This window comes from Pecten maximus, chromosome 4, assembly GCF_902652985.1.
Source record: "Pecten maximus chromosome 4, xPecMax1.1, whole genome shotgun sequence".
NCBI lineage: Eukaryota > Metazoa > Mollusca > Bivalvia > Pectinida > Pectinidae > Pecten > Pecten maximus.
This window is the reverse complement of record NC_047018.1, coordinates 35072643-35099541: the sequence shown is the minus strand read 5'-3', so window position 1 is coordinate 35099541 and position 26899 is coordinate 35072643. Positions and strand designations below refer to the sequence as shown.

Sequence of the window (26899 nt, the reverse complement as noted above, 5' to 3'; positions counted from 1 at the left end):
GTCCTGCGAAACAGAGGAGAAGAGAAATTCTCTACAATACAGAATTCCCTGCAACGAGGATTCACGAATAATGTCGCACCGCTGCTAGCAGGTCTCATTCTGAAAGAAGGTATTCTGGAGAGAAATACGTCCCCCAACCCACCCTCTGCTGGATGCAAAAGCTGCATTTTATACAGTCAATCATAACCAGTAAGACAGGAAGATTTTCATAGCGGGAGTTGGAGGAAAGACCAGGGAAACTATCCATAGTTTAAACAAGGGGGCTAGAACGCACATTAAATGGGAAGAAGAGCACTCAACGGCAGTCCCTATCCGACAAGGAGTACGTAAGGAGGAATGCTCAGTACCCCTTTGTATAAGATATTCATCAATGACCTCCTAGAACAGATCCAGAAATCTAGAGTCGGGGTAAATATATCTAATATATCCTGTGCAGCACTAACATGTGTTGACGATGTCTCACTGTCTGCCTCTTCCCATGAGGAACTCCAGACACTTCTCCATGTAGCTGCAGATTATCCTCAGGATAATTGCTATAAGCTACAGCCCAAGAAATGTGTAGTTTTACCAGCCAAAACCAAATCGGGGTCACTGGAGGTCGATCTCCCCTTCAACTTCACAATAAATGATGAACCAATCTCGACAGAACACAATGGGACACACCTAGGTGTAACGCATAACAATAACACTCACAAATCTGCTGCTAATACCATCGAGGTTAACATCCAGAAAGGTAGAAGAACTCTATATGGCCTCATGAAGACTGGACTACATGGGAAGAATGGACTGAACCCATCTACCAATATCCACCTCATTCAAACATATTGTTCCAATTCTAACCTATGGGCTGGAAATAATCTTGCCATCCGAGAAAGACCTAGCTATTACCTCTAGAAGCGGCATTCAGGAAAATGGTGCGACAAGTTGTCTCCCTTCCGTTCAGATGTGCAGACACAGCAGTTTATCTACTAGCTGGTGTGGTACCCTTAACAAGCATCATCCATAGGAGAGCCCTGTCACTGTTTGGAATGATAACTCGCCTAGAAGATTCCAAAGAAAAAGACATTGCATATAGACAACTGTTGGTCCATGATATCTACAGCAACTACAGTTGGTTCTCATGTATTCAGAGACTGTTATGTAAATATGATCTCCCTATGGCTATTACCCTGCTAGAGAACCCACCTACCTTCTGCTCATGGAGGCATATCACAACGACAGCTGTAAACAAACACTGGGAATCCATTATCCTGTCACAACTTGAGTTATAACTGAGATCAGTTTCAATAAAGTCCACCATCTACTTGACATAGTCGGAACGGACCCTCGTGACATTGGCCGCCTCCGTACCAAACTGAAGCTTGTCTTGGGAACCTATACTCTACAGACCACTAGACCAGGATTCAACCAGACACCTGTTGAGCAAACCTGCCTACTATGCAAAAGTGGTGCAGAAACTCGACAGCATTTTCTCCTTGGGTGTCCTGCGCTGGAGCGCCAAAAGGGCTCCAGTTATTGCTGAGCCTGAACTCTATTATCCCACATACAAAGAATAGCATTTCTGTCCAGCATATTCTGGATATATATCCAAACTGATACAGCCACGCCACAACAACGCAGATCTCTATGAAAAGGTCTCACGACGACTCTGTACAGTGCTCCATTTAGAGAGAACTATGCTTCTGTCAAAGCTACCAGGCAACAAGAGTCAGTGTCGCCCGGAGCCCAGACATCTAGTTGCCGACACTTTAGATGCCAAATAATCCGAGGGGTGCTCGCTATTTACTTTTTAGTGACCCTCTCACTTGTTTTTAGCATTCTGAATGTTTTTACTGTCAATTCGCTACACTTATTCTTGTACCATTTCCATATGTATCTCATGACTTGATTAATACTAATGAGATGTACAGTGTACACTCTCCATACAATTCACGAATAAGATATTATATGCTCTCCTCTGATCTCAAGAGAACAGAGGGCTCTTTTTATGTTTACTAATATCTCAAATCTGTCACATTTTACTCCTTCTATTCTAGTCTGATAGTTGTTTACCATTGAATGATCACCTTCTCTATGTAATGAGTTCGTATACTTTACCCATCACCCTTCGTCCGCAGTGCTCACCACATTGCTACGGAGGAGTGCTCCTGTTCAAGGAGGGAAGTTCAATAACAACAATGGCGGGTCAACAGTATGAAATTTTGACCCAGCGTATCGTTTTACGCTGGGTCTATACGGACGGAATATAACACCGATTTGGGACTAAATTTGTGTTTTTGGGTACATGTAAATACATATTTGGTTTATCCATATATGAAAGGTAGGTGTTATGTCACACCCGATTTTATTGTGTTTGCACCAAAATCTTAGCGAAGCCAAACGGTGTCGGATAATTCCACGTTTGTATATACTTGTAGTAGTGCGCTCTGGCCCTACACCAGACATGGTGTCAGGGCCAGAGGAAACTCGGGCTATGGAGCGACCTGTATAATTAACTGTTCCTACGTCTATAATTACATGACGTATTCATCATTCATAGCCATTTTAGTTGAAGTCTACTTGGCTACGTGACTAGGGACAGATCTGTGCCTATAAACGCGCGCATGCACGTGCACGTGAGGCCTAGCTGCGATAACGTAGATCTCTGGACGGACGGACGGACGATTTCTGACAGATGGTCGTCGTCAGAGAGCAATGTAGGCAGGGTATGAATATTCGTTCTAGTGAGACCGACTATGATTATATCAATGTCAGCGCAACGCGACACATCGCTACACTATGAAAACGTAACGAAACACAAGCTTGCCTTTTTTGTTTTGTTTTTTCTGAAAAGCAGAGACCATGAACACAGATTTTGAAGAGGTAAATATAATAAATGAGTGTAAATATTTTCAAGAAATAATTAAAAAATCACTTCCGCATTATACAGTTATGCAGGGCACATAGAAAAAAGGCGTGTCAACACATTTAAAAGAATGCAAACCTTACCTTGGTTGATACAGGGATGGAATGCAATCCTTTGTTATAGGCTATAACATTTCCAATTAATTCCAGTAGTAAAATATCCCTTCCACGCACAATATAATTCATGTACATATATCTAGCACGTGCATGACATGTAATATTAGGTGCGAGTATATGACATTCGTAACACCTCGCTCAGCTTCCGAATAGAAATCAACATGTCCCACGTGAAAAGCAGAGGAAAGAAATGTGTGTAGATGCAAACTGCTGTATTTTAGTTGTTTTGCCTTTTATTTTATTTTATACATAATATGGGATGTTAGCAAATAAGTAGTGACCATCTTCACACCACTGTCACATTCTCAGGTGAGTGCATTCCTTATTTTCAGAAGAGGGTCTTCGGCTCACGTGTGTTTACGATACTCAGCGCGTTGTACACGTCAGGCGTTCAATGTTATAATCGGAACCGGTTTGACGGGTATCGCGCTTCTAAAGGCACTGGTCCCCAGTCTCGTATCCAAGCAACTTTAACTAAAATGTCTGCCACTTCTTTGGAAACGGTGACCGGAAGACATCTATTAATCACAGGTAACATCTCCAAACCATTTCAAAAATGATTTTTTTTTTCAAAGCGAAAGCTTTTTAGCTCGTCTCCTCGGTGAAGACAACTTCGCCAGCCAAGGGCAAGGGTGTTCAATATGATACTCTATTTGTTGGACTTTAAGACTATTTCTGCGTTAAGTTTTTTGTGCAAGTGTTTCAAGAAAGGTATTAATCATCACTTTATAATTGTACTAGAGTGCTGATAATTGGTAATAGAGTCCCTCAAGAGTTACTCTTCTTGGAGTGAAACTGAAAAAAAAAAAAGTGAAAATGCTCACGTTAGAAAATTTATAAGGTTCCACATTTTTCAAGGGAGACAACTCTCATAAGGATAAAATTTTACCCCCAAAAAATGAAGAAATAGGTCCAAAAGCAATTATTTGATATATTTATTCAATCTGCAACAGCATAGCTTGTCTCCCGAATGTTTGTCAATAAATAATTTACATATTCACATGTATACATAAATTGGTATGGTTTTGATCATTGCATGAATACACAATACACAATCTGATCAAGTAAACAATATAAATATTATTAATACAATTTGCGAAACCATACCTATTAATATACATGTATTTTGATCAAGCTATGCTGCTCTCCAACAGCTCTTTTTAACCTGCGTTGTCAACTTAAAGAGAACCTGAAAGGCTAAGCTAGGTGTTTGTTACCAAGCCTATGGTTCAATGTCTACATGTAGTCTCTAGTGTTCCAATTGTATCCAGTAATGTATACTTGTTTGGTTTTCATATTAGAATTTGGGCTGCTAATTGTTTTTATAATGAAGGGCCTAAATTGATTTATTTCACTTTGAATTCCAAACAAAAAAAATCCTGACAGATTAATTTGACACGATGAGGGAGAACAGTTTCCATTTAGTAACTATTAACTTTACGGACAGTATATCTACATACTAAAATCTACAATCGTCTTATTCTCAAGGTTGCATATGAAATTTCTTCAAATGTCGGTTATGGGTTTGAAACATTTTATGTCGGTATGTATCTTCTTCTGGCCACATGATCTCGGGTGAAGATCCAAGGTGCGAGGTTGAATACTCTTTACCCATGTCGGATTGTTTCACGGAGAGCTGAGAAACAGGTCGGTCTGTACAAACGTGTTTGTGTTCTTGGACAAGACACTTTAACCCAAAGGCTCTGGATGGCATGCGATGGGCCCGTCCAGTGAGGTATTTATCAACTACTACAATGAGACTCCACTTAAAATGGCCCAAGGCCTGGGAACTACATATATAACTATTAGACAATGGGTTTTAGATTGAGCTTTCTCCAAAAATAAAGAAGAATTAAAAACAATTTACAAAAACAATTAATGAAGAAATTAAATTGGACCAAAGAACAGTCACAGATATTACAGGTGGACTTGAGTGGTTTGTCTGTGCCCTATGATGACTCAGTTTTTACAGTTCTAGCCAAACTTGAAATCAATTGTATAGAGACTATACCCGGACAATACATTTTGTATTTGGAGTAACTACTAAATAGCGAGGCATCATCAGAATGTTTCATTTTTTTTAATCCATTCATGAATATATATGGATAGAAGAAACACTACAAAAAACAACAAGTTAAAAATTATTTTATTTGTGATTTTGTACAAATAAAAATTAAATTGATCTACAGTTATTATGTCCTCACCAGTAAGCTCCCTTTGCCCACACACGAGAAGAGAGCCCCTGTCAGGCTTAATTAATATGCATTGATTAAAAGTAGATGTGCCTTTGCAAGGCTTACACAAACACAAGTATGCGGTAATGAGTTTAGGTAAACATCCTCTTTACAATTTTTGTCATTTTTTTTCTTCTAATTACCATAAATTTGGCACAATGTTAATTATTTTTTAACAACAAAATGGCAAGGAAATGTTTAAACTGCGCCTTGGCACATTACACAATGGTAAAATCCAAATTAAACATTTTTCTTCTGTTAGTAATGTAACTTACTGTTTATTATTTTCATTCATTAAAGTTTGCAACTTGACACCATTACTGCATATTAGGTTTTTATTCAGACAGAAAGAAAATAAATGATTAATAATAAAAAGCAAGACAACATTTGAGCAATAATTTTCTACGAGAAAAAACTTAAATAGCTAATAATAATAGAAATAATAAAAACAAATTTCAGACTTCTGAAAACAAGGTACTCAGAAAAATCTACAGCATAAAATACAAGTACCGTACTTGTCATATGACTACACAAAATGTATTGATGACGGTTTGCTTATGGCGTAAAAATGTTCTTGTAAGCAAAGTGCTAATATTGCAAATCAACAAGGATTTCACTATGACCTATTACATAACTGACACAGAGTGAAACAGCTTCAATGTTTGATGGGCAGTTAATCCTTACTTTGACCTTACTTTAACCTTGAACTCTGTCATAATACATTAATATGAAACTATTAGTTTCACAATCGAAAGATGATCTAGATCCTAATTAGGTTTCAGTACAAACCACAAAGTGTTTCGTGCCAGTAAACTTCGTCTGAGACATACTTCATGATTTTTCTGGATCTGGCCAATGTATGCCTGATCATATATATCTGATCTAGATAATTATCATGATTGACACACGAGAAAACGATCACAATGGAAACATATTACAGTCAGCAAAGACATGTCTAACAATATTTTAACAGCACTTGTTACCAGAAATAAGTGACCTTACCTCCTACCAATATTTTGGTTATCGTGAAGAAAATTTAATGGCTACTGAACCCTCACCACCTGGACAAAGGGAAGATAACTCCTAAATTAAAAGGGCACAATATTCTACATACAGGTCTTATCCATGCAGCAAGTTTTCCCCTGAAGTATGTTGTACAGTTTACTGATTCCCATTTACTGCTAAAAGAAAAATTCATCAGAGCTATCTCCCATTCAGATCATCTTTCATTAATTTATAAGTAGCTGCCCGTGCCAAGTGTCAACAAAGGAGTCTATGTATAAGCCATTGCTTATAAGTTCATTCCCTAGAGGAAAACATGGTTAAATCAGGTATTCATAAACAGTTTGCAACATGTTTTAGTCACATTAGCAAGATGTTGTTTTTTTTAAATCAATGACTTGCTATGTCTGACACACTGGTGCAAAGGAACAATCTAAACATACCGTAGCTTGTAATATAAAACAAAAAATCATGTCAAAAAAGTAAAAAGCAACTTAAAAAGGAATCGGAGAGCTAAAGAGCAACACAAGCAACCCATTGATACCATTTGTTCATCTGCAATTAAGTGAGCTATTCTCTCCTGATATTTTAAATCTATTAAGCAGATACAGGTGTTATTCAACCTATATTTTAAGTAAGTGTAGGTAAATTGTTATCTGTGTATGCCCCACAAGGGATTGCCCAAATGATTATTGCCAATTACCCCTAACTTCCATACAAGATTGACATTAGTTATAAATATCCTTAATAACTTCCCTTGAATACTTTAAGAATTATTATGTTTTCATGACAACCTCCAACACAATCCTTCAGTACATTTAACATAACATGCAAATATAATATAATTAGGTATTTGAATATTCATGATCTGTACACTATTATTACAAATTAATTTATCTTTAAAAGATTTAACTCAAAATCTATATGGAATCTATCTACAAAATTATACAACTCTTATTGCAAATCCCCTAAGGATCCCAATTTAAATTTCAGTCCAGTTTCCCCGTCATTCTTTCCGTAGCAGGATGATGATCAGATTGGACTCCAAACATGATTACACAGGTTCCTGTTATTATCCACTTAATTTTGTGAATATTGCACTTAAAATCATTGGATAATCAATTTTGATGAACTCTGGAAATTCCCAAAATAGATAACTTTTCTAACTGCCTGACATCACACCAGTAAACAGTGGTACTGTATATTCAGATAAGTGTGTAAGCATGTATAATCTTAGAACCTGTGGTACCAAAATATTTCACCAACTGACTGCTTGTTCAACAAAATAATTTAATGTTCAATCTGAACAATTAAGAAATGAACCGCAGATATTAACAATTCAACCTGTTGAAATGTTTGCAATGTATAAAATCAACAGCCAATTGGTTTTAACACATTCAAGTCATGTTCTTCAAACTGAGCCACAGATGTGGCACAATCTGTCGGATCAAATTAAAGAAACCACAAACTCAACTAGTACTACTGAAATAGCAGGTTTATCTAGCACTGACTGGATTTATTAAATCAGGAAAATTTCACAATGACAAACAGTAAATAAAATGTTTTAAATGAGTTTATATGTCATAGTGTACAAGATATTAACGAGATGATGGCTAAAAATAATTTCATGCATCACGATGAAATGGTACAGGATTAAAAATCTTCGAATGAACGCTGATACATGTCGGATGAATTGTTTATATATGAAGGATGAGTCTATAGGCACTGTAAGATCAAATGACCACGATGGCTGCTGTAGCTGTTTATGTTATCGGCATGGCGATGGCGAAAGATGAATTGTAAGGTGTTGTGTGTCCCTCCCACAAGGCTATCTGTCAATACAAAAAACACAATTTCAAATCTAAATGAAAAATAGAAACAAATGGTACTCTTATGATCTATTTTTTTCCATAAATACTTATTTATATACAATGCAACATTTCCAAACCACCCCCAATCTTTCTATTCTATTTTACATTGAATGCTACATTAATATATATAAATATACATTTATATATATCATGTATATCATTAAATACATACTGTGTTTATCCTATTCTGTAATAGGCTCAGGGTCCAGTTGTTCAAAAGGTAATTAGGCTAATCACAGTTTAACAACAATTTTGAAATTTTGATAAAACTATTTCGGGAAAAACTTTTCGTCAGTCTATTTCTATCTGCCCATTTTAATGAATACACACACTCAAGTTTTAAAGTAAAGGAGAAATGAGATTTATCACCTATCACCTTCTGAACATATTGGCCCTGGATGCTATCACAATTGTTTGACTTAAAGAGGGGGGATTTGTTGTTAGCATTTTCACATGGGTCGGCTTGTATGCCATGATATATATAACAATATCCTGTCTGTTGTTCAGGAAATATTCAAGCGATGGTTACAAGAAATTGTGAAGGTAACGTTTGCCTGTCCAATATATAGAGGTAGTTATCCGATTGATTTGTATGCGTAAATCCAGGTAGATATGTAGGTACGTAGGTACGTAGAGGTGGTTATGAAGTTGAACTTAAATGTCCCCCGATAGACTTGTCCAAGGAGACATTTTAATTACATTGGTAATGAAGGACTATCTGGTGAATTACCTGACTAATGTTAAACCTGAGTGTCCCCACTAGGGTTGTCTACTTGTTTCGTGTACTCTATCCGCTCCACCGAAAGGTCAGGGTTCATGTCTGTTACGGAGCGGATGGCTGCTGCCAGAAGCTGAAAAATTGTGAACAAATTAAACTGAAATAACATCAATCAAAAGTAACCCATTCCAAAGTGGAGTATTTGGTTTTAAACAAACTTTATATACTTGTTACACAATCAAATTTCAGATCTATTTTTAGATAGTATCCTCTGAGAGGCATAGTAATGAACAATTTGATTGACACCAAAATACTATACATATATGTCAACAATAATGTCTCAAGATAAAGGGATATAACTCTAGTTTACATACATCATCATGGTTGATGTCATCATCTCCATCCTCTGTGATAATAACTTTCTTCTCCATCCTTGTCTCCACGATACCGTTCGTCTCCGCTCTATACTGTAAGACCGAAGAATACAAAACTTTAGTGCTCTGATTAGAATAAGCCTGGTTTAAATTTGCTACTCCTGTTATCTTTGATCTAGATTTTCTGTCTGGTCTTAATTACTTTTTTACACTGATGTTTCATCTAAATTTTTTGAATAGATATATTGCCAGCTCTAATTAACATTAATTCAGGCATTTTCAGAAAATATTTCTTCCTATTAATCCCCTTTCCCAAAAAAATTGTAGTCAAAAATTATTTTTCATAACTTTTCATTACTTTTGTTTCATTAAGTAACATTTCTTTTAATATTTCACACACGGTAAGAGTATTTTCGGTGCAGATTTATGTTCTGAATGACTGTACACAATGTTATGAGGATTAACAAGGCTTCACCATACACAACACACAGAGGGCAGAGGTTCACATAGGGTTATCAATTAATCGACGAAGGATCCACACAAAACATGATCTTGTAAGACAGGAACCCGAGCAACAGTAACAGACAGTTATTGAGAGCAATTCATTTCAATCTCAGTATTGCTTAAACTTATCCTTATAAGGAAATGATCAAATTAATTTTAAATACACAATTTTCAGCAAAATATCATAACCCAGTGGTAATACAAATATTTTATCAATGATTCACATGAAAAGCAAGGGAGGCAAGCAAAGTAAGCATGAATTTTTGTGAAGATGATACAGCATGATGATATTAAAAGCAATCACTTGATACTCATGATGATAACTGATATTACAAGAAGGGCACTCTGTAGTACTGCAAGTTCCTATGTCAAAGAGCACCTTGTGAAGAATCTGGTTAAATATACTGTAAACCTCCGGTTAGTTCGAACAAAATTAAATAAATATTGATGAACCAGTTCGAATTATTCGAAATTATGCTTCAGAAAATAAGCGCGAGTTCGAACTATCCTAGTCTATATGGACGAAAATCTCGGCAGAGTAAAATCATTAGACACAAACACATCCATTGTAAATCTGATACGTAACAGCGGTCTGAACAATGGCACATTTATAAATAAGTAAAATGATAGTATTTTATTTTATTCAATGTCAACTGATCATTAAACGTTCTTCCTTTCTTGATAACTATGATGGTTATTGCGCGAAGCTGCTCGGGCAATGCGTAGGGGCCACAAAACAGTAGTGTTACAGTACACGTTTCATTTGTGACACAAAGGTTAAACATGTGTACAGTATAAACTCCGCATGGCTATATTTTTTATCTGAATCAGAAACTATCTTTTTATTTTTGTAATAAATGGTCTCTTTAATACATCGAAAGCATACTGTAGTCTACATAACTTGTTGCGTTTACGAAAGCACCACTGTAAAAATAGGCGATATATGTTGATAGAATTAGGTCAGAACATCAACATGTCTGCTTTTAAATATGCCCAGTCGTATTATCTACCAAACATATATTTGATACCTGCATAATTATCCATCACTAATTGGGACACCTGTGGATTGTTTTGACTGGATATGAATGCTAATCACCTAACTCAGCACGACCGGGCAGCCGATCCTTTCAACTTTATTGCAAGCGACACCTTGCGTGGCCTGCTTACCTAGCCTGAGGTCGCAGGTTTTCAGATAATACCCTGATTGGCAATAATTAAGAGATGTCCAGTCACAATTAAATAACCATAATGCTAAGTTAACACTATATTTGAAAATACACGGAAGATTTCTTAGTTTGCTATAACCACCGTGAATACAAATATCGCATGTTATTTATACATTGTCGGGGCCTAGATTTGCAATCAGCTGTCTCGTGTGTACCAGTGTATTTTGCAATGTAAAAAACTGATATAAATATGTGGCATATATTAAATCAGACGCATTCCAATGATCATGCATACAACCTAATAACCTAAACATGCCTGTTGATCAAATTTAAGTCTTGGCATTTTTTTCTGGACCGGTCGTCGGGACAGGGTCGTCGCAAGTTTTCAATGGAGTTTGCCGGAAAAAATCTTACTTTACATTCTTAATTTGACAAGTTTGAAGTATCCGAAATAGTGTCAGTTATAAACAACCAGAGTTCGAACTATTAGTAGCTAAACAAATTATTGTTTTTCTTGAAAAAAATGTGTGTTCGAACTATCCGCGTGTTCAAACTAACCGGAGGTTTACCGTAGTTTTCCCAGTATCTATTCCTATTTTTTCTTTTAAGTCCTCTCAAATCAAGATACTTTAAAATTTATTTCTAACATTAAATCTGGACATGAGACTTATTATGATTTCTTCCAATGAAATACACATATTCATTATTTGCTTCATACCAGTCCCCTCCCCTCACACTCCTGACTTGAATCTTTACCAAAGATATAAACAGATTTTATTATATCAACTCTAACAACACCCTTGAAAGTTCTGCGTACAACATAAGCATACTTCTGATATTTCAAACATCAAGAATTCATGCATATCCCATGAAGATTTGTATATATTCTGTTCTTGCATGTATCAAATGTATCATGCAACTAATTCTGTTGTCATTCCAAATGTAAAAACATGAAGATTCTAAACTATAATTATATATATAACCAAAACAAGTTTTGAATTTATAGATTAACAGTTTTGTTTCTGAAATTTTTCTTCATACAAAAGCAAATAATTTAACATTTAAGCGAATGTAGTTAATATCAATTGCAATCTCCTCTTTGTGGATTAGTATACATATTTCTGAATTATAAATCAATTGTATTATAATTATTATTTCCGTTATAATACAGATTACATGTATATTTACTTCCTGAATGTGACTGCAAAAGAAAGGGTGATACAGGCATATTGTATTTGGTGTTGATGGGTTTCTAAATATTTTATTCATCTTTACATGCCCAAACATTACATACTGCATTACGATATTAAAGAATGAAATGCCATATCGTACAAAACAGCTTTCACATTGAGATGCATAAGTGATCATCATATCATACCACCATTATAAAATGAAAACAAGACAAAACACCTCCAAAAATGCATTCATAAGATAACTACAACTATTACAGTCCAAACAACAGACGATGATACCAACCAACCAGCGGGATTAGTAATATGTATGGTAGTGGGCGGGGCTTAAATAGCATGCCAATCAAAAAATTTTTAGCCGATTATTTATAATTAGATACTAACTGTTGTCGTTTCACTAAGCTGTGTTCGTGTTGAATGAGACTGGGAACTTATCAAAGTGATGTCCTCAATAGCCACTGGAACACCATCTTTTTCGTAAGTGACTGTTCGCGTTTCTGTTTTTACTATGGGGACATTTGTGGTTGCTATGGGTGTCTCCTCAGTTTCTGGGTCATACTTCCTGCTCTCAGTAGCTACTGTGGGTGGCTGCAAGCACAACACAGGAGTCACCGTGTAAGACATTCCCTCATCTAGATTGAGTGAGAGCATTTCTATCTAGCTATAAAATACCCCAAAGTACCAAAGTAAAATCAGCCCCCAAAATAAACTTGTAAGGAGCTGTCTAGCTATACAAAATCAGGGCTTTTTCTCACTGGTTTGGGAAAGGGTCTTTTCTTCTCATTTTGGGAAGAAAATTGGTGAATTGGGAAAGATTTTTTCAGGAGTAAACTGCACATTTTGGGAATTTGGCTTAAATATGAAATGAATGGGGCCCATTAACAACCCCAAAAAACGCTCAGAAAAAGCCCTGAAAATATCTGTATAAATCAAAGGCATTATATCACAACTTTTATAGAGTAAACGTAGTAAGAAAGCTAAAAAAAAAAAAGAAAAAAAAGAAGAAGATTTTTTTCCTGATATACCAATATCTAACAGGTGCCCACTTGATTGAGTAATCCTCTTAATATTCAAGCCTTTTTTTTCTCGACTTTCCAGATGTATTCTAGCTACCAATCTATTCCATAACTCAAATTCAGGGTGTCAACATTTTACCCAGCTCTTAACAGTAAGTAGATTACAACCACCAAAAACTTCAGACAGTGCTGTATTTTAGCTAAAAAAATATCGTTGGCTATAACTTTAAGCTGATCCTTAGAAGGCAATAGAAATGTGACCATCTGTAATAACCTTAACCTTGCAACTACCAAAACGCATTATTATTAAATGTGCGAGCTGAATACCTCCATTTCTGAAAGAGATCCAATATATCAAAATCTTTATCAATTAACCATTAAATCTGTAGTATGTCATAATTAAATTTATCTCAATAATTTATAGACATTTACACTATAATCACAAACCTTAACTTTGTTGAAAACAACACACAACCTAATACAGGTGCTAAACATGAGCTGAAGATTCTGTTTGTCTGACTTAGTTACTTAAAGATGATCTTATATTAAGACTCAAACCTTTTTGAATTAAAACAGCTGCTTTCAGAGAAAAATCTTACATCACTAATTTTCTTAAGAACATATTCTAAAGTCTCTAGTATTTTTTTCATTATTCGATGCAGGTAATAAAGATAAAACAACCAAAGAATAGCTTAGTGTGCAGGTAAGGAATAGCACTGGCTTTAGGCCTCGTGATGACAGTGCAGCAAAAGTGGACTGAAGCATTATATAAGGGATAACCTCAATGGAATGAGATCATTTTCACTTTCCATATAAAAAGCATGACCAAGACGTAATGGAGTTCAGAAAAGGATGAACTGTGCAACAAGATTTATTGACTTATTAATTTATAAAGCATTATGTTACATGGTCAATTTTCCTATGCAGCGATTTTTGTTTATCATATTGGCATTTGTCACATACTTTTTTTAAATTTTCAATTTATTGTCTCATTCTAAAATTTAAGATTTAAATATTTACATTTAATTTGGTTTTTATTTCCATTTTCTCATTAATTCATCACTTTCATTTCATATTTCTTTTGGACCAGTAAAATTGCCGACTGGGGTAGGCATTTGTGACTAGGAGGGATATTATACACAACACACACACATATATATATATAGGGAATACATGTTAACAATTGGGATAAATAAATACTATACAGTGAGTGGTAGAACATAACCAACACCAATGGTCCACACCAACACCAGACCTACAGGTTATGTCCACGACTTACATATAACCAGCGACCAATAAGTAACTTTTTTATGTCCACGACTTACATATAACCAGCGTCAATAAGTAACTTATGTTAAGTCTATATCATTAATAACAGGTTATGTCCACAACTTACATATAACCAGAGACCAATGCGTAACTTATAAGAAGTCTATAATTAATATGCCATCAACATCAGTGACTTAGAAATTCCAAATGAAAAAAAAAAAAAAAACTTTTTTTCTTTACTATGTTTTAATTTTATCTTAATGTATGATAAAGTGATAATCTATCTGGTTGTATTCAATGTAATGAACATTTAGATTTATTGTTGCCCTTCTCAATCTATAGTCTTGTTTTAAAGACAACATTTATCCAATCTAAGGAAGTTAGAACAAACCATTACCACTTAATTCCCTCACCATTGAAAAACAGATCAAAGAAAATGTCTTACGAGAGCTGCTAGTCTTTCTTCTTCTTCCAACTGTAATCGTCTATCTTCCTCCTCCTTCCTCATTCTCTCTTCGTCAGCCATCTGACTCAAGCGTGCAGTCTTCGGAGCGACAGGTGGAGGCACTTTTTTACCCAGAGTTCCCTCCCCTTCTGAGTTATTACCAGTATTTACTGATGCAGGATCGAAAAATGGCATAGATGTGTCGTCGGTACTTGGTTTATTTTTAGTTTCCTGTCAATAGGCCAATACATCAGATTAATATTGATACAAACATCAAACCTTTTGTTTTGACACCATTTTACACTACCAGCAAGCACTCTTTTAAAAGAAATATCAAAAACAATTTTTAATGTTATATTATTTTAATTTTTTGGATTTTAATGACACGCTTTACGTTAGAATTCCAATGGTCAGTTTCTTCAACCTCTCCTGTCTTTAAACAAGTGTATACATAGTTATAAATTAAATACGAAGGAAAACCAGCACCATTCAGATGTGAGTTGTGAATTGTGACGTAAAACAATGGATAATGTTTCGATTAAATATTTAGTTGAAATACAATATGACATTAATATTATTAATTTGAATTGGTATGATAATTTCTTAAAGCATTATGATTATTATGAAGCTGTTTGAAAATGTTTTGGGTATCTTTTCGACAGGCATAATCTGCTGTTAAGGATTGATATGCTTATTTGTTCGGGATGTATATACATGTATATGATAACTACAGTTGGGATTGCATGCTTAACTTTTATTTATTGTATGATTCATTTTTTGTTGTATAGATTTAAATTTAATTTTTTTGTTAAATATCAAATTGTTATCAAGCTACATTACATATAAAATGTATGCTATTAAATGCACATATACATAATATACAATCATGCTGGATTTGTAGACGTTGCCATCAAATCATTATACATGTGAAAAGTGTTCTTTTTCGAGTAGTATTCATTTAATAAGTCTCATTTGCAAAAAGTTGAAACAAATCGTAGCAATTATACCAAAATCATTCATGCATGTGATCAACTTGGTGCTGTGAAAAATGATTTAATCAAATATATTTTTAAAAAACTTGTGACATGTGGAACAAAAAGCTGTCATGCTTATCCTATGACCAACACAAAAATTTACATACCGGGGGTAATTTTAATTTTCAAGAGGATGATTCATCAAAAAAGAATAAATTAAAAAGGATAATCAATTTTGCAAAAAAACTTTATTTTCCTTAGAAAATTGTATTTCTTTGAATCACCTCAAAATATTTATGTGAATTTTGGTCATATGAGCTAATCATACAAAATATATTCGAAGTATTGAAGTAAAAAAAAAAGTTCAATTGGTACAAAATACATGCTCCTCCTGCGCCCCCCCCCCCCCCCCCCCCTCCCTATTTTAATAAGAAATTCTCAAAAAATACATGCTTGCTTTTAACTAGTTATCTTACAAACTTCTTTTTTTTCAATCATATTAAACATATAATGCATTCAACGATTACAAACAACGACAAATTAAAACAAGGCCATTAGTTATTTAACAAGACCAGGATGTGACCTGGCTACCTAACCTAGCTGTTAACTATAGCATGACCTCGTCAAGGTCAATACACTGTAAGGGTGCTGACGTGTATATATATATACTCACGGATTGCTCTTCCTGTGTAACGTCATTGGTCAAATCATACGACAAATCAATTATTTGGGAAATGTATTTAATTCCATACAATACTTTTTAATATATTAACATTACAATACTATACTGTGTTTATTGCTACACACATCACTGGCTATCTGTGAAGTGCAAGACAAAGGGAAGGCACCAAAGGCGTTGGGCCAGATATTTGTTTTGAATTACATATGTTCATTAAATGATTATTTTTTAATAAGCCTAAGTAACAGAATGGAGTTTGTTTTAAGACAAATTCGAAATTTAAGTCCTAATTTCCCCATTAACCTAGGTGTATAATAGCACAGACCACACTGAGAACTTAGTATGAATGAAATCTAGAATATCATGTATCCTAAGATTGACATTGTTACAGGAATAACTTCTTTGTATATTTATTGATACTTGATTGTCACAATATGTAGACATATGCTTATGTACATTACCTGGTAATAGGTCCCAGAATCATGAATGTTTCTCAGTAATGGAAATTCCTTATAAATTTCAACAGAAAACATTACTGGAGTCATGGAAAATTTACCTAGCTGTAACGTTTTGCATAAATAATGCTTTCCTCCTATATATTGATTAGATTTTAAGAATACAAAACCCCGGCCTGATCTGAAGGGATGCTCAAGATATTTTAGATATAATAAACAATATATCGGTCTGAAGAACAAAATCTTCTTTATATGTGCTATAAATGACGGGAAATTGTGTCAAACTTGAAACAAATGAGTACAATGTTTACTAGTGAACAGATTTACGATAAATGTGAATACTGTTGAAATTAAAAGGTTTTTACTTACAGTGGATGGAGCAGTTACTGGCATAAACTGCATGCGTCGGTCAATCGAACCTTCCTTTCCATAAGGCCAGTTACCTAGAGCAGCGTCACCTTCCGCATCTAAACCTCCCTAAAACACAAAACACAGTTGTGTCACCAATGATATTTACGCCCAAAATTGTCCAATTAGGCCATTAATCTTGGGTTAGAAAATAGCAAAATAATTGGTTAATTTGAAGCAATGCTGTAGCAGAGCTGTGTTTTAACCTCTTGACATTCATATTTCTATCCTGAAATATCCCTTCAAACAACACTAGAATTGCTAAAGTTGTTCAGAATGTTTAAGTTATAAAATATTTTCATTATTACAAAATTCTCTCGATATCATATACGAAATCTCTACATACAATTTCTTTTGTACTAAAACATTTTTTACTGGTTCATCATAAAAATCATTATTCGTAACTTGTTTCTAATGTAAATTAACTTCAGCATATGTAACTATATACCATAATGCTCCACTTTTCGTCAATCACATCCAAAGTATGCAGACAATTTATATAATTACTCTAGATAATATCAGTTAGTAACATGCAGATATGGTCTATAGATAATTACGAGGTTTGACATGCTATGCTGTATCCAATGTACATGTAACATTTCCATGTAAATAGAAATCTGAATATCTGATGAGAAATTGATGATATATAATATGCACATGTTGTTACATATCCAAAACTCAACATCCAAACGTCAACTAAATTATCTCCATTAAAATGTGGACAAACATTTCTTCCAACTCGGATGTATAATGGGAAAGTGTGACTCGACACAGGAGTATTCTGGAAAATCTAGTTTTCTAGATCCCCCCCCCCCCCCCCCCCCCCCGAGAGCTTTGGCCCAACATGTTTCTTGTTATTGTTTCATCAGTAGATTTTTCTTAATAGACAAGATGTTGAGATTGATCCAGGTCCATTGTAACAGTAAACATGTGTAGAACTAATTACAATATTTTCCTGGTGGAATACTATATTTACAAGAGGTACTGAAATTCTTCAAAATATTTTCTTTGAAAAAGAAGCATTCAGATGTCATGCCTTTCAAAGATTTCATTTAAAACACAATATTTCTACAACTTATGACATGCTAAGTACTAAACGTTGTCACATTAATCACATCATGAAACTTAAATTGTCATATTTCAACATTCCCCACATAAACAATATATATGAAGATACACAAGTTATTGGTGTGTTAAGCAACTATATTAAGTAATCATCTATTGCCAAAGTCAGTCACACAAAAATGTACGCTGCAATTTCTGGCGGAAGAGAATAGTTTATAAGGATCAATAGATTTGTGCAGTTAACAAATTGTTATCAATTCTTGAGTTAAAAACATATCCTTTCTTGTTGAGTGCCAAAATCAAACAGCAGAAAAACAAGCCTTCAGCAAAAGCCAAGTGCACGTGAATAAAAACTTTCACATAATTTTCAATAAAACTTTCTCCTTTACTACATACATATAACACTTTTCTCTACTCAAATAGTCTATTTAATCCAATGAAAAACGATATCATTGTTTTAACTACATAGCTCATTAGAATTAAAAAAAAAAAAATCCATATAATAAAGTTTTATAAAATAAGTTTTCGGCTTTTCATCAAGTCCAAACACTTCCTCTTGGGGAGTTAACCCAGTACACAATAATCATCACCTACTTCAATCCCAGGCCAACATTAGTACTGTCTTAATTTGGTAAGTACAACCATGTCTCAATACAAATCAAATATGTATTATATTTTAAATGTCTTAGAATACCACATTTTTCTAAATGTAAATCTAGTTTTATTTAAATTGCTTTGCATGCTGTAAAATTATCTATGAATTCCAGTTTTATTTCACATAATGCAAGTTCATTTATAAATTTCAGCATTTAAAAAGATGTTTGGTAGACCAGATTTTAATAGCAGTGTTGCCATATTTTTTAGTTACACACAAATTCTGATCGGGTCGACAGGTTATAGAAACCAACCCTATAACAAACAAGATGCCACAAATATAAAATTAAAAAAGAAAATTATAAAAAAAGTTCATCAATGACAGTATACATAACAGATAAATCACAAGTTTGCATAATACATGATAGTAAAGAAAAGAAACATGCATTCTAACTAAGCAAGTAGGAAACACAATCATTGATAAATCATCAGTATCTAAACACGACCATCTACATACAATCTTTACAAATGTATCATTAGTCTCACATCTACCACAGGTTTGTGTGCACAAGACGCCATCATTATTCTACAGATGCAGGTAAGTCAACGTGCTGCCAAGGTCGCCAGCTAATTGTTACGAAATTGTGTCACTTAAGTCCAAACTGACTGAAATCACACAACAAAATTGTGACGATATTGCAGCGAAATCGGTGCAGAAATCAGGTCTAGTGTCAGTTAGAAGACCTGTGTGCTACCGAAATCCAATATCAAGATATCAGTTGAAATCAGTGAAGAAATCATATATATAAAACAATGGAGAAGGACCAGGCAGGGTGTTTCAATTGGACAGGGACATGCACGAAGGTGTGTAAGGGCCAAACCTCGGAACTCAACCCCTCCGAAAACTCTGCCAGGGGAGCACGCGGCTCTTGCGGAAAGTGTTCACCCTCTGTACTGCTCGCCGACGAAGATGACGAGGATTTTGCTGATGAGGTTGACATAGACCTAGGGTTGTCATTTTCTACAGGCTGAAGGAGAATCAAGTGGGCTATTTATATTCATGAGTAACTCTAATGACTTCAGACTAATGTACAATATTTCATGTTTGTCACATCCCCTTGGTTTAGTCGTGGTTTAATGTTATGTGAATCTATAACATCACATAAATGAGTGTTCGTATATATTTTTACTTTCCAAAAAGACTACTCATTTCTGGAATATAGACAATAATCTTGTTTGTGTAAATAAAAATAACATATCCGCTATATATAACATTTCAGGTATAGCCTCATACCATATAGATATATATGTCATACTGTTCTGATTCAAGCCAAATAAATATATTTTGATGTACTACTAGTCTTTCTATCCATCTCAATAATATACCTACAATCTAAGCATAATGCCAAAACTCTGAAATAAAAACAAAATATATGGAAAATGAAACAAACTTTCAACCATCTCCAGAAACAAGATAACAAATAGCTTGGCCTGGCTGTATGGGCAACACTTAAGATTTATTGGGCAATTTTAAAAAGTTCATTCTCAAATCTTTTAAAAATTGTAAGAATTTACAATGGAAAATTAAAAATGTTCATCCAAATACGAAAAAAAAATACAATTTCAAATAGTTAAGATAAGCAATCTGAATATGTTAGATTATTTTGTCTGTGTTTCAAACAGCAAGGCCTAGCATAATAGCAAACAGAATAAAATGTATAAATCAAACAGCAAAATATTCCATATCAATAGAATAAACCAATGAAACAAAACTGTATCAGTCAACTGCTTGTAAGATTATACAGTCAAATTGTCATGCATCTGAAACGGAAAGAAAACTGAAATATATGTTGTTAGTGACTAATATAAGGTGCCTTGACACAGTAGATAATCAAAATGGTAGTAGATAATACATAGTAAAGACAACACATTCAAAGTTTTATTTTTCTTACATTTGGTTACGACAACTTTAGACACAAATTGTTAGTGATAATAAGTGTTTGACTATTCACACACAATTTAATTAATGCCTATCACTTCTTAACATGCCTTGCTTGACTCCAAATTTTTACCTACATTTTAAACATTAATGTACTAAACAATGTACAATTTCAGGCCCCAGTTTCATTCACGTTTCTTCTTTTAAGGAAATTTCTTAACTTACAATTTTCCATAGGACAGCATCACAGAACTACAGAAAAGAAACTTCCTGAAGTGATTTTTTCCCTTAAATCCAAAAATGTTGTCCTATGGAAAATTGTATCCGGTAAGTAACTGAATTTCCTTAAATTAAGGTACAATGATGAAACTGGGGCGAGGTTAATAGGAAATTGTATAAATTATTCAATATCCCTACTTTTCTACCACATCTAACTAAGGCAGGGGTCCTCCTTGTTTAGTGTCAAGGTTTATTACCATGCCAACATTTAAATAAAACCAGGTAATAGCATAGGTAGGGTGTGGACACTGTTCCCAAGCTGAGAATCCCAGAAAACCCCTACATCCACAAACTTCAACTTAAGACGGCTGCAAGCATTGGAGTCATCATGCCTAAATATGGAAAGTAGGTCAAACCTTGGCTGCAGCAGCAGCTTGCCTCTCTTTCATCTCGGCGAAACCGGGCAATGCCCATCCTAGGCCAACGCCCCTCTGAAATACAACTTGTTTATTAGTAATCATTGTTACAGAGAAATTGAAACCGTCACCTGAATAAAGTTGTAAAAAAGTCCTGAACAAAGAACATATAAAGTAGAATTATAAACTATCTCTATGTTCATTTGACAGAAATATTGAGATGAACTATTGTCTAGTAAAGACAGAAAAATTGTGAAAGGCAAATATGTCTAAAAGGCATGTTGTGATTCAAAATGTATTTTCACAGGTAGAAGTTCTTTTTATGCAAGTGTTAGAATGTAATCAGCCTGAGAAAGTAAGCAGTAAAATTATCATATTTCATCCTTTTTGAATTAAGTTAAGAAAATTCATATAACTGAGGCATAATGTTATCAGGCCCAACTCGCAAAAACACTCCATAAATTGATGAAAACTTTACCAAAATTAAAATCAGAGCCTGGTATTCTTTTGATGCATATAATTAGCAAGTCATTAAGAAATGAAATTTAAGCACACAATTAGGAGAATTAGTCAGGAAATAAAATAGTAAGTTCAATTAGAGCATGCTTTTTCTCTTATGCAGATTTAAGATTTAATCACATGTAATATTAATAATTCTTACATGCTATATCAAAATAGTCCTTTTGTTAAGAAAATATGACGGTTATATGATCATATATTTTTTTTCCCATTAGGAAACTAATATCAAAATAAATGTTTTCAAAAAGAAGCTATCATTAAGAAGAAGCTACCAAATTCACTTGGACTTAACCTGTAATTTTTTTATAACAATTCTAACTTTCATTTTACACAATTTGTAAAGAAATATCTTTTATAAGTAGATTACTATAGGTATCGTTAGGGCTATTCCAAAATTATCTGTGTGGGAGAGGTGGGATGACTTTTTTATTGTTTATAATTTAACAGGTTGTTTGGGTTAAGCCCCATTTCTCTAGTTATCTTTATAGGCTGTGAGGGTAAGCCCCATTATTTGATGAGTGGAGGGGTCTTTAAAAAAAACGCTTCTCATCCCTCAGACACAGATAATTTTGGAACAGGCCTTAGTACTTATCTGTTAAAACATGAAGACAAATTAGTAGAGATACATGATATACTAATATCGAGAGTTTCAATGTTAGAAAAAGAGGAAAAAGTTGAATTGAGGAAAACACAAAAATCAATACAAGAAGAACTACGACACTGAAAACACAGCATGGCAGTAACAGAAAGGTGTGTTAGAGTTAATAGAATCTCATTTCACATTAGTCATATCAATAACACAACAGAGTCCTCATGGAGCAATCACACAGCTTTCTAAACTGATTCTGAAAAGAATCACAAACAAATGATTCAATAGGCTGCAGGCAGATTACATTAAGTGACGCAACCTGTTTAGGAGTAACATTGGCCTCCTCGACTTCCTCAGGTTTAGGCTCCTACAAAAACAAAACACAAACACAACCTATGAAAAAAGGAAATGCATTGAAGAAATATATATGTGACAATATTTAAACAGCTGAATAACTAAGCGTGGAACATACAAATTACAAAAGATTTCAAAAGCATATGGTCAGAATATTTTGAAAACTACTGACAGTTTTGTAACTTAGATAAAGATCTAAATTTGTCCATTTAAAAAATACTTTTTGTATGGAAACTTTGAAGATTTAAATACTTGTATGGCCTGGAGATGATATAGAGACAGACAATAAAAGTAATATCCACCTCTGGTTCCTTTGGTTCTACTGTGACCCAAGGTTCTGTTGGCATCTCCTCAACTGGAGCCTCTTCTACCTCTGCCTGATCGCTGTCCGTCTTCTTCTCTCCCATGAAACTAAAACAACCAGTTGTATTATTGTCCCGCTTTTTCTCCTTTTTCTTAGGTTTTTCCTTTTTCTCTTTTTTCTTTTTTTTCTCCTTTTTGGCTTTTTTATCTGTTTTTGTCTCTTTTGCAATTTCTTCATCTACCTTTTCTTCTTCTATTTCCTTCACTATTTCTTCAGCGACAACCTCAGATGTTGCAGCTGCTGCTGGAGCATGGTCCTCTGTATTTTCCTTTGTTTCCTCCTTATCCTCTGTCACTTCCTCTTCTTCCTTGCCCCTCCTCTGTACAAGTGCAGCAGCCAACTCAATCTGTACAGGATCAACCTTTGTTTCTGTTTCTTCATCATCTTCCTTCTTTTTCTCTTCTTCTTCCTTTTCTACAACATCACTTCCTGCCATTGCCTTCTTCTCTTCCTTTTCTTTCTTCTTCCTTTCTTTTTCAAGTCTCTTTTGCTCTTGTTTTTCTTGTTTCTCTTTCTTTTTCCTTTCTTTCTCAATTTTCTTTTGTTCTTCTTTCTCCTTTTTCTTTTCTTCTTTTTCCTTTTTGATTCGTTCCTTTTCCTTCTGTTTTTCTTCCTTTTCTATTCTCTTGAGTTCCTTCTTGTCAACCTTACCCTCTTCCTCTTTTTGCTCGGACACATTACTTGGACCAGCCTCTTCCTGATCCTTAGGCTGATTCTCAGCCTCTTCATTTGTTACAATCACCGGAAGAATTATCTCCCCTTTGACAACCTCATGAATAACCTCATCTGCAGTTTCCTTACTTTCCTTCCTTTGTTCCTGGACTGGAGGAGTGTCCTCCTGTGTTATGTGTTCCTCTGTTTTGTGTGGAGGTGACTCCACTGGTACCACTGTTTCAACACATTCTATCACCTCTGTGACCTTAGGGTCAGGTTTTACAACCGTGTCTTTGCTGTCTTCCACAACAAGTTCCTCAACTGAAGAATGCTTCACTGATTCTTTACAGACCTCTGATGATACATCAACTTCCTCTTTTGATTCTGGTACAACCTCAGGAATAGTTTGTTCTTCCTGTCTGGTCTCTACCACAATGACATCCTCACTTATGTTGGAAGCATCTGTTGTATCTTTTGACACAATATTTTCTTCAGAAGGAAGTGTTTGCTCTTTTGTTACTAATGCTGCCTCAATTTTCTCTGCATGTTCCGTTTCCGTTTCAAAAACTTCATCTTCAATGTTTTCATCAGGAATTATCTGTTCTTTTTTTTCCACATGTGAGACAACCACCGCTGGTTCTTCTACTTTAACTTCTGGTGCTGGTTCTTCATTTTTCTCATCCTCTTTCACTTGTGTTTCTTTGACCACTTGTGTTTCTTTGACCTCTTGGTCAACAACCTTGGCATCCTCAACATTTTTAATCTCTGTTTCGGTCTCCTTGACAACCTCCATGACAATTTGCTCCTCTTCCTCTTGCTGAGGGGCAGCCGAAATAATGATGGTGGGTGAAGTTATGGGGGTCTCTTCCTTGACAACCACAGAGGTATCTGCCTCTATTGGGACACACTGATCGAGAAACTTCACTTCTTTTTTTTTGTCGTTTTTGTTATCGCTGTCCCTGCGGGATTCGTTGGGGACTGGGTCGACACTACTTCCTTGATCCCCTGCATCCCTAGTGCTGGTTTCCTGGTTAACATAGAGCAAAGGTGACACGATGAGTGACACTTCTGGTCATATGTCAATTTCAAATGGTGGCCATGCTTTGTCAATGGTGTGGTCATGCTGGGACTTTTCACATCACATACAGAACATGTTGCACTCTCATGCCAAGGTAACCTTGACTTTAGGAGATTATTTGCTCTTTTTTTTCATCAAGTTTTCTTGTGGTCATGCAGGGATGTTGTAGTTATTACACCAACACTTGGTCAGTCATTATTTGTAATGTTCATGCTGGGGTGACAGTACACAGGCAATCAAACTTCCTGGTCAAACACTTGACTCAAGTACAGATAGTCATCCATTCTCCAATATTACAGGAAAATTTAGTTATCTGGTGGGCATTACAATGCAATACAACAACACAGTATTTTTCTGTTTCCTACACAATGAGGGGTAAGTAGTGGTTCACATTTTCATATAATATCACCTTTATAGGTGTATATACATGGCCATGCCATTTAGTGGTGTAATTCAAAAACTGGTCAATCAAAACATGATATTATGTCGGTTTCTCTGTATCATGCTATAGTAGTATCACATATACTCACGCCTTATATACAAGGCTGGTAAAGCAACATCATCACACACTCCTGCTGTCTATATCCAAACCATGCTCAATCAAACTGTGACATTCCTTATTTGGTTTTAGAATGTATGCATCTATCCTCATGGAAATCATGGAATGGATTTCATTTGGTAACATCCTGCATATAAACTGTCTCCTTGACAGTGTTGATTATCCACATGCTTTGGCCTAAAAGGCATTTTCATGGCCAGGTGGGATTTGTCATGGCCAGGTAGGAATTTTCTATAGGGTTCAGTCATGCATGGCAGCATGTGTATTTTTTTCATAATTCTGCCTGCTATCTTATCTTGTCACACTGACTACAATATAAAATAATTCTGAAAAATATGCAGGATTAAAACACATCTTTATAAATTCAAAGACAGACTGTGCTGTAGCTGTTTAGTGTTTAACTAAATTGAGAAATGTTTTCCTGAATTATAAGAACTCAAATTTTGTGTGGTATTATTGAACACTGCATGTTGTCGACACTCTGTAGGCAAGATTTCAAAGCATCATTCTAATAATAAATACTCTGCAATCATACATATTATGTTTTTTTTTTTTTTGCTGCTAAAGTGATAAAATCTAAAATCTCAAGTGCATCAACTGGGTAATATAACTCATGCTTCCATTACTTCATGCCACGAACTGGTCGTGCCGCATCCTTATTGTTCGACTTCTGGTGTGCTTAATAATAAAAGCTAAAACATTTTTCAATTGCTACAAACAGCCTAAATGCATTGAAAACTACATCACATATATATATGGGTATATAACATATTCATGCCATAACACTTGGATGCTGAAACAAAGAAAGTATGATTAGAAATATAATCTTTATATATAAGGTGACTTGTATCCTGTCTAAAATTACCCGATATATATATATATAATTATATATCAGAAAAAGGAATCTGTCCTTGCGAAGGTTAACGTATAAAAAAATAACCAAAAACAAGACTTTGCCGCTAGGCCTGCCTGCCCTCTCAAGCTTCTTACTGGGAGAGCAGAGAGGCCTAGGCGGTAAAGTTTTGTTTTTGGTTATTTTTTCATATAATTATATATATATATACTTTTATATATATATCTAATATCTTGTAGATTCCAATACCAAAGGTATGTCATTGTACAATCTTAGACTGGCTATCTTATAGTTACATGGCACACATCAAAACACTTGATGATGACATAAAATACAACTCATAAACAGCCTTCCTGTAAAAATTAATCCA

General features: G+C 34.8%; 1 protein-coding gene across 12 annotated transcripts in view; it reads right to left on the bottom strand.

Moving 5' to 3' along the window:
* Positions 1-5149: 5149 nt before the first annotated feature.
* LOC117325939 (band 4.1-like protein 3) overlaps positions 5150-26899 on the bottom strand; it is a 145611-nt gene continuing 123861 nt past the window's right edge. For 6 of the 12 annotated variants that reach the window (XM_033882457.1, XM_033882467.1, XM_033882468.1 and 3 more), the window contains 11 exons: positions 23324-25066; positions 22987-23034; positions 21560-21634; positions 19867-20013; positions 17288-17395; positions 16458-16469; positions 14811-15041; positions 12465-12668; positions 9221-9313; positions 8859-8979; positions 5150-8089 (listed from right to left, as the gene is read on the bottom strand). In XM_033882457.1, the coding sequence (XP_033738348.1) occupies positions 8869-8979; positions 9221-9313; positions 12465-12668; positions 14811-15041; positions 16458-16469; positions 17288-17395; positions 19867-20013; positions 21560-21634; positions 22987-23034; positions 23324-25066 (2772 nt within the window). In that variant the 3' untranslated portion in view covers positions 5150-8089; positions 8859-8868. The remainder of the gene's footprint in view (positions 8090-8858; positions 8980-9220; positions 9314-12464; positions 12669-14810; positions 15042-16457; positions 16470-17287; positions 17396-19866; positions 20014-21559; positions 21635-22986; positions 23035-23323; positions 25067-26899) is intronic. The other 6 variants (XM_033882465.1, XM_033882458.1, XM_033882461.1 and 3 more) reach the window with 6 other exon arrangements.